This window comes from Belonocnema kinseyi, chromosome 7 (genome assembly GCF_010883055.1).
Source record: "Belonocnema kinseyi isolate 2016_QV_RU_SX_M_011 chromosome 7, B_treatae_v1, whole genome shotgun sequence".
NCBI classification, from domain to species: Eukaryota; Metazoa; Arthropoda; class Insecta; order Hymenoptera; family Cynipidae; genus Belonocnema; species Belonocnema kinseyi.
Window position 1 is genome coordinate 125,513,084 of NC_046663.1, and position 9,915 is coordinate 125,522,998.

Genomic DNA, 9,915 nt, shown 5'->3' on the forward strand with positions numbered 1-9,915 from the left:
GGGGGGGGGGGTCGATTCGTCCTTATGCTTTAAAAAAATCAAAAACGTGTTCCTAAAAATCTGAAAAAATGAATGGTTCTTGTTTGAACATTCTACTTAACGGTACAATTTTGCAGTATGTATTTTTAAAATGATTGTTGATATAATGAACAATAAACTAATAATTTCATAGAAATTTTTTTTTTCAATATTCATAACTCGAGCAAATGGACGAAATGGAACCCTTAATTTTCGACATGAACTCGTGCATTATTTTAAGTGTGAATGTAGGAGGTTTTGATAGAAATATACATATTGTTCTATTCAAAACCATTTATTTAGTAGCAAAAAATTATTTTTTTTTCTAAATGTGTACACAGAGGATCATGATTTTTTTTTATTCAACTAATATAAAGTGAAAACGTATGGTAAATTCATTTGCTATCGTTCGTGCTCCTATTATTGTTCTAACTTGACTAAAATGTGATAGTGAATTTTTATACTTTGACTTATAAGGAGTAATAAGTGTATTAACCTTACTCTCGCTGGTACAGAAAAAAAGGAAAAATAGTAAATTTACCTCAAGTGTCATCTGTCTAAAAACATACCTAAACCGCAGGGGGAGGGGGTAAAATCGACCACAACTGTCCTTTGACTGCACCCTATAGCTGACTGAAAGATACAAGTGACTCGAAACTACGCGTGAGGCTTCTATCCTGGAGTACAATTTTTTAGACGGGGGTAAGGACCCGTGTTCTTGCTTGGTTCGCAAATGGCACCGATTTGAAACTTCGGCCTACGATTAACGGGATAAATGTGGTTTTATTTTTTTATGTGGCGGCTTTATTTACATGTACATGATTACATAAGCATTCTTATAGATATGGACTAATATTCTTAGAATCAAATGTTCTTACATTTATAAACGTATAAATAAAATTAGGATTATAACAAATTTCAATAATCATTTTTGTATACATACATTAAGTACATTCAGTAATAAATTTGCTTACAATTATAAATTTTAATTCTTTAATAAAGTGCAGAAATTTTAATTAATCCAGATGTTAATGATTTGGTAAGAGGTTGTTTTCTTTAAATATTTGAAAATGTACTCTGATCTGATTATCTAGAAAAAGTATATTAGAGTATATTAATTTCTTAACAATATTTCATACATAATTTTTATCTTTTCAATCTCGTCAAAAATTAATAGTTTATGATAGTTATTATAGCGCCAATCACTGATTTTAATTTAATAAATCAATGTGAAGCAGACATTTTTAACTGAAAACTATAAATTACGATTTACTGTATTGAATACCCAATTCAAAAACGAACAATGGAGGTATAAATTGCCCATATTTATTATAAATATATAATAATTGCAGGACATGTATAGGAAATCAACATATTCTTCACTTTGAATCTGAGATTCGATTGAGATCATATATTTTCCATCACTCGTGTGATTCAAGTTTTGATCATTTTCTTTTGTATTTTTATTTTCCTAGATTCTACTTGCCATTTTTAATACACACTATATTTAAATAAATAAAGTAATATAGTAAGTAAAATATAGTAAATAATATAGTAAATAAATATAATATAGTAAATAAAATAAATTTAAAAAAATAAAATAAATACATACATACTATATTTATTTCACGAAAATCGAAAAATGTTTCCAAAAATGCTGTTACATACATTGTTTATCTTAAAAAGATTTAAAAATTGTAGAAAAGTTTTCCTTACTCTACCTATGAAAATATTTGTTAAGTATTCTATTATATAATTTTCAGATCAAACTTTTATTATACCTATTTTAAATTATGATTTTGATAATAGAGAAACCTCACAATGGCCGCAGGTCAGGAAAACCGCGAAATGAAAGAAATTTCAAGGACTTTTGTTGGTCAGCAAAAAGTCAGGAATTATACAGTAAAAAATGTTAATTTTGCAAAACTCGTGGGATTTTTATAAATATATACCCGAGGGGAATCTTAGAATAAAAAATGGGACAAAAGTACAAATGCATTCAACTCCTAATATAAAAACCCGCAGTTTACGGTGTTTATAGAACTAATGGCGTGTCGAGTTTCTTGATGAGAGGCGCCGCGGGGCCGAAAGAGAGGATGTTCTCAGTCAAGCGTGACAAACAGCTTGAGGGCCGCTCTCTCAGCGCGTTAGATGCATGAGGTTCCGTCGTTATATCGGGTATTGAGTGAAATTTCAAAGCATTAAACAAATAAATGCAATTATTTACATATGAAAGCATTTAATAATGCCTACTCGTGAACAAAAAGGTTAACAGTAATATGGTTTAAAATTATAATCTTGCAAAGTAGTAAATTTAAGTGTTAAATAATTGAGCAGTTTTGTATGCTTCATTTTTAACCTGTCAAATTACAGTTGCCTCATCTCGAAAATCTTCACTTTGAATGGGGTAAATTTTTATTATGTATTATAAGATTTTGAAAGACTTTAATTTAAAACTATAACATCTTGAATACTTCTAAGTTGGCACGATGCATTTCCAAGCACTTCAAATTCAAGATTATTTGATTTAGAACGATTTGAGTTAAAGAGTGTTAAATTTTAAGTGACATTTTTGTAAGTGTACAATTTTAAACTCTTTTAGCTTCTTTAATTTGGAGATAAATATTTTGATGACTTTAAATTATGAATTGTTCAGTTTCCAAGGCTTGAATCATAAAATTGGAATGACCGAGAAAACGTTTTAAACCCCCAAAAAAGTTTCTGGGATGAAAGTAATTATTTGCCTGACCGTATAATTTATGTTTGATATTTAAAATATACTTTCGTTTCGAAAGGCCATATGAAAAGCTGAGCTAGGTACTTGCAATTAAATAAATGTAACTTATGTTTTCTCACAGGTCTAAATAGCTTTATGCATAAAAACCTCATTTTCATTCGATTTATTATCATTTTATTAGCCTGCTGCGACGTAATATTCGAAAGTGATGTAAATGCTGTGGATATCATGCAAGAAATGTGCCGAAATGTCCTGAAGCATCATCAAGTCGATCCGCGAGTTCGAGATGCACTTACAATGGGCAAATTGACCCCACAAAGTTCTAGTCTTTGTCGAGAAGAAGTTCTGGCGAGGTGCGGCATCGATTTATCAGCCTTTTTGGCAGAAAGAGAACGACTAGGAAAATCTTATAAACAAGTTCTGGAAGAGATTAGGTCATTCAACAGTTCCCTATGCCTAAAAATGAATTTCGGGATACCTCTGTCGCAACTGGGAACACCACATCTTATAAGATATCATATTTTAATGCCTCACAGTAAGAAACTTCTGAAGCATTTTTGTGACCTACTAACATTTTCAATAATGGTACAAATCTCCGTAAACAGATTATATAAAAATCTTGTAATTTTTACGCTATTTATTGAAAGAGGCAGTTTTGGAAGTCAAATTTTCGAAGTATATTTTTAATGGGCATATTTATTTATATTTGTTGTCGAGATTGTTAGCGTAATTTAACAATGATGCAGAATGAGTAAGTCATTAACATATTATTAGGATGCTTTACTAATGCGGATCTTAAAAATAGGAAAATCTGTTCCCAAAATGAACTAAAACAAATTTTCTCTGGATTGTGTCATCGGATATATATGTTTTGCAGGCTCGGGCTGTTCATTTTATGATGGCTAAATGCCAAGAAAATGAACATAACAGTTGGCCCACGAGAAATGGTCCACTGTTAGTCTAAAATGCCGGTTTTTGTGAATATATAATTTACCAGCACTAAAAATGTACAAAAAGTTGATTGAATTTTCATTCCTTTATTATTTTCTTTAACGGAACTTAAATAATAAATTAGATTACATATTATTTTTGGAAAATGATTAATGAAAGTGTCAGTATTTTATTAAGCACACGGGCGTAGATTAATTTTTTATTCTATTAACCATTTTCTCTTAAAAACTTTAGAACAATGTGGAAGGCTGCTTATTAAAAACGATTAAGCATGTCAGTTATACATCTTTTACTTTTAGTGAAGAGTGTTTTGAAATAATGTTCTGCGCGTAGGTGCCATAAGGCAAGAACGCCGGACTCCTCCGCATGCTGGAGGTCTTCACCCAGCATTGAGAGAAAGAGGTAGAGCAATTCCTTCTTCACATATTGTGCCTAAGATTCAGGGTAGGCTGGACCACGACACTTCACCTATAAAAATAAGACCCACAATGGGAGGAGCCGGACACGTTGTGGCAGCACCAAAAGGAAACTCTACTATGGGAATTATTATGCCTTTGTACACTGTGGGCATAGTGCTCTTTTTCCTGTACACCATGTCTAAGGTAAACCACATGCAATTTGAAATTTGAATGGTACCTTACCTAAACAAAAAAGAAAAATGAGCAGTTCCATTTTCAATCTCCTAAAGAATTTCAGCTATTGTTGGTAATTTTTATAAAAATTCTAGTATGCGTTCCCTTAGGTGTCGAAAGAAAGACTCCAGAATAATGTTTGAAAAAAAACTTAGGAGATATTTGAAATTAAAAATTTTGGTTATTTTTTTCTTAAACTTTCAGGACTGGTGATTTTAATGATATTATGGTCTATTTTCTTCTAATTATTCGTAATAGGACGAAGTTTTGTAAAAAATATTTTTTTAACAAAAAATTTCAAAAACTTTTGATAGATAGATTACAATTTCATCTACAAGCCATGTAAATATCAAAGTGGGGTATCGCTTAGTTTTCGAGAAATAATTAAGAACGTACTCCGTGGCATGGTGTTCGTCTATTGTTTAAATGGTTTTGTGCAACGTTTGGGCGTACGTTTTTAATTATATCTCGAAAACTCAGGGAGATCCCATTTTGATATTCACAGGGCTTGCAGCGGATTCGCTTCGCTTGCAAGTTTAAGCGCGCGACTATTTTTCGCGCTTCGCACTCGGTCTTTGTATTGACCCCACATTTGTGCGCAGGGCTTTTAAAATCAAAGGTCAAAGCATCGACAACTGTAATTTGGCTATTGTGAGTTCTATTTTGCTATAGCTCCTTCGGCTATAACGAACACATTCTCATCACATATCTCGTGCTTCGCCCTCGATTTTATCAAAAAGGCGAACTTTTCTACAATATGTTCAACTCTGTTATATCAAATGTATATTTTATTTCTTTACTTACCTCGGTCTCTGGTGCTTATTCAGATATTGCAACATAAAGTGCAAATTTTATTCTTAATGATCACTCTAATATTTGTTTCTTATTTTGTATTAAGTTTTATGCTTAGGTACACTGAAAAATGTCCAGCATTTCAATAAATTTATATTGTTACAGTTCATAATATGCATTGGTGTTGAAACAAAAGTATTTGTATTGTCTAATTTTTATATAATTAAAAAAGTGCACATCCTATTAAAAAAAAAGAAATGTTAAACATTTTATTACAACTTGTGTCGTTTTTCCATAAACTTAATTTGTTTATTTTCGATGTTATTTTTTACAATTCAAACTAAAAATACTTGTCCTAACGTAAATTGGTTCTAAGCAAGTTTGCAGATACAATTTAGGCGAAAGGTTTGGTTAAATAAAATATTATTGTAGCTTTTCTCTCTTTCCCAAAAAGTTAATTTTTTATTTTTAATATATTTTTATACGAAGACTTTATAACAAAATTTTAAATGTTTTTTTAGTTAAATAACCTGCTATATAAATCCTATATAAATATTATTGTCAGCAAATTTGTTGACTCCAAATGTTGTCTATTAATTTTTTCTTACCTTGTGCCGTTTTTCAAAAAACTTAATTTTTGTTATTTTGAATGTTATCTTATACGATTAAAGCAAAAACTACGCGTCGTATCAATAAGGTATTCATTACAAATTTCGATGAGTTTTCACTCTTTTTGGAAGAGCCACTTTTATCGATTCATTTTTTTCGTAGCTTTTGTCGTTTGTCCAAAAATTAAATTTTAAATTTCTTATGTGGTTTTTTACAAATAAAACAAAAAGTACGTATCCTATCAAAAAATAAGGAATTACCAATTTTTAGATCTTTGTTGGATGCACAAGTTAAGTTCATTTATTTTTATTCGTATTTTGCATAATTTGCTCGCAAGATAGATTTTTCGGTTTGTCGTTATTTTTTAAGCGATCGAAATTTGAATGTTTTATTTTTCGAATCATTCAAAAAGTTGTTATGATAATCGTGCAGGGCTTAAAAAAATCAAACTTTTTCTCGTCTTGGCTTTTTTTTCATATTATGCCTTGTTTAGCTTAAAATTTTAATTTTCAATTTTTTTTGCATTCTGCAAATTTTATCCTGTCAAAAAAAGTAATTGGGATAAAATGTTTCTCTTTTTTCAAACTACGAAAAGCCGTACGTAGAATTTCTAAATCTTGAAAAAAGTAGTCTAAACAATTTTGAAAACGCTTAAACTTTTTGAGTTTTTATTTAAAATATCTTACTAACGAATTTGACCTTCAGTTTCTAAAATTAAAGAGTTTGCCAAAGGCCAGTATAATAGATTAATTTTTTCAAAAGTTGTCGTAAAAGCCTGTTTTTCGGGTTCAGAGGGTCTCAAAACGTGGACATTTATGAATAATAAAAAAATCTGAACTTAAAATCACGAAAGTTATGAAAGTTTAAGAAAAAAGGACTAAAATTTTTATATTTGAATGTCCTAAGTTTTTTGAATTCTTCCAAAAAATATTTTGGGTCTTTTCTTTCTACACTTTAAAGAACGGATACTAGAATTTTCATCAAAATTACTGACAATAGCTGAAATTTTTCAAACGATTTGACATGGAATTGCTCAAGTGTTTTGTGTTAAAGAAATTTTTAATTAGAAATTCCCAATTTGAATTCTTAAAGTTGTACGATTTCGAAATGAAATACTTAAAATTATCCCATTTTAATTTACCTTACCTATATACTTCAATGCGGCGTGTCCAAATGTTATAGACCGTGGGCTCACAACGTAAATGGGGACGTGATACGGATAAGGCCAATTTTCACATAAGATGTTCGTCTGATGATGAGGAACGTAAAAATGGGTGCCTGGCAGGTGTGAGCGGATGCGTTTACCTGTGGCGACCTGTCAAAGGTGCGAATTTTTGGCAGTTAACTAACGTGACTCGGATAAAGTTGAAAATTAGTGTACATGTAGGGGCTCATATTAGAAATAGCACCTGCGCATTGCCAGGCACTTACCTGGATGCAAAAGTGTTGCCAGGCGGCTTCGAAGTCGCCGGACATTCAGGTGTAATTTCTTGAAATTGATTTTACAAGAAAAAGTTTGAAGCAAAAGTTGGCGCACTCCCAGAGATGCATATTTTCATTGGTATATCATTTTTGGATAAAATTGATATATTTGGAGAAAACATCCATTAAAGAAATACCATAACAATAAAAAATCCTTTTTATTGACAACAAGTGATTTTTTCGAAAATTATTTAAAGACAAAAGGTACTCTATTACAGGTATACTCCAAGACGAATAAGAAGTATTTCATCAAAATATTAATATTTACCAAGTTATTCGCGTTTTCCCTTCTTTTCTCCATTTTTTCTATCACCTGCTGTATCTTTAGCAATTTAAAAGAAGATGTGCTCAAAATTAGTACACGAATAAAGTAAGTCTTGTGCAAATAATTGGCGTCAGCCACTTTTAGTTGAAACAATAACTTACTCTGCTATAAATAATCATAATCAGTGTGACGAATGTCAAGTTTCCCAGACCCAGCGTGGGTCATTGGCGTAGGCATTACAAATTCTTCGTAATAGAGTACCTTTTGTCTTTTAATAATTTTCGAAAAAATCACTTGTCAATAAAAAGGGCTTTTTATTGTTATCGTATTTCTTTAATCGATGTTTTCTCCAAATATATCAATTTTATCAAAAAATGATATACCAATGAAAATATGCATCTTTGAGAGTGCGCCAACTTTTGTTTGAAACTTTTTCCTGTAAAATCAATTTCAAGAAATTTCACCTGAATGTCCGGCGACTTTGAAGCCGCTTAGCAACACTCTTGCATCCAGGTAAGTGCCTGGCAATGCACAGATGCTATTTCTAATGTCAGCCCCTATATGTACATCAATTTTCAACCTTATCCGAGTCACGTTAGTTAACTGCCAAAAATTCGCACCTTTGACAGGTCGCCACAGGTAAACGCATCCACTCACACCTGCCAGACACCCATTTTTACGTTCCTCATCATCAGACGAACATCTCATGTGAAAATTGGTGGAATCTCGAAGCTTCAAAATCCCATATAAATTGTATTAGGAACATCAGCGCTATCAATTGTATAGCACCTTCTCGTTTTGTTCCTCCGAGATGGAACGTTGTCATTTGGACACGTCGAATTGCAATATATGTTTCTATAGTTTATGTCATAGACATTAGGCTGCTTAATGCTTGCAAGGGAACCATCATTTTTCACTTTTGAAATCCCACACCATGATTTTCTTTGTTTTTTTGTAGAAATTATTTGCTACCGAGAACTGTATTTTTAAACGGTAAACCCGAAATTGTAAGTAAGAAAAGAAAATTCTTTTGGGGTATTTATTAACCTTGAAACATGAAAATATGTAGTCTTAAAACAATTAAAGCTCTAAAATGATCCCTAAACCTTTTCTGCTGACAGCCAAAAATCCATTCAGATGTCCTGAAATCATTCAGAATTGAATGAGTATTGCTGCTGATTGCTTGCTCCAACGAAAATTGAATTTAAAAAATGAAAAATTCGAACGTTTTTAATTGGAATTTTTTGACTTAGTTTTTAACTAAACCTTCGAACGCAATGTTACATCATATATTTCCATTTGTAATTACATAGACATAATAAATTTGATTTTTGTTTAATTTTTTAGATCGCTGAAGGGCATGTGATACTTCGAAAATTGTAGATTTTACCAGTTTTAGGTTCCCCGGCTTTTTTTCTAGAATAATAAATATTTTGTCTTGCAAATTTGGGAAATGATATCCAACATGCTAACGGACGTTCCCACATAATTTTTTTGTAGGTTAATTCAAAAAAGTTTTAATTTAGCAAAATGTGATTATTTGCATAGCGCTTAGGAATTAGTATCGACTTTTTCAGTGTTAGATTGCTCCGGCTTTTTTCCTAGGATAAGAAATATTTTGTCTTCAAAATCTGGGAAATGTTAGCGAACGTGGTAACGGACTTCCCCACCCACTTTTTGTGTGTTTTTTTTTCAAAAAAATTTTGATATTGCTAACAAGGTGTGTGTATATTTCGAGGTTATGTGTGTTACAATTTTACCGAGCGTTACTTCTAAACTACACAATATTTTTGGCCGAAAACTTTGGACTTACAAATGAACATAATAATTAATCTCCCAAAACTAACCTTTTTTGCAGGCAATCAAAAAAGTTTTTTCCATAAATAATTTCCAAATTGTCGGAAAGGCAGAGATGAAAAAAGACGTAACTTCAAAATAATGCGCATGCATGCAATTTTTATTTAGCACAATACATTTTTTTGTTATTATCCCTCCAAAAAATAGTCCGGGAACGTCCGTTATGATATTTTATAGCATCTCCGAATTCAGTTTTTAAAAATTTTCATTTTTGTGGAAAAAAGACCGGGGGAACTGTACTCGATTGACCACACGACGACGTATCACATGCCCTTAAGGACAATAATTGTTAGTTTTATTTAAATCTTTAATTTACAGGTACTGAGAAAAAGTTCAGGTAGCGAGATTATTTCGAATCCTTATTCAAACGCAGAAGCTGAAAGGGAATTTCAAAAGATGGTCTTTAATCCCGAGGTGTTTACTAAGGCAATGAGTGGTGGCACGAAGTATTTTCAAAAAGAACGTACCCCGTCACCAATTAGGCCTGCTCCAACGATAGAAGAGTTGAATGAACGTAAGTTCGTAGACCTTCTATCAATTAACAGTATTCACATTTTTTGTTTTAAAGAATT

The 9,915-nt window shown here is 31.5% G+C and overlaps 1 protein-coding gene across 3 annotated transcripts in view; it reads left to right on the plus strand.

Moving 5' to 3' along the window:
• The first annotated feature begins 2,875 nt into the window (after positions 1–2,875).
• LOC117175986 overlaps positions 2,876–9,915 on the plus strand; it is a 126,079-nt gene continuing 119,039 nt past the window's right edge. For all 3 annotated transcript variants that reach the window (XM_033365890.1, XM_033365891.1, XM_033365892.1), the window contains exons 1-3: positions 2,876–3,290; positions 4,040–4,308; positions 9,662–9,857. In XM_033365890.1, coding sequence (XP_033221781.1) covers positions 2,891–3,290; positions 4,040–4,308; positions 9,662–9,857 — 865 coding nt within the window. In that variant the 5' untranslated portion in view covers positions 2,876–2,890. The remainder of the gene's footprint in view (positions 3,291–4,039; positions 4,309–9,661; positions 9,858–9,915) is intronic.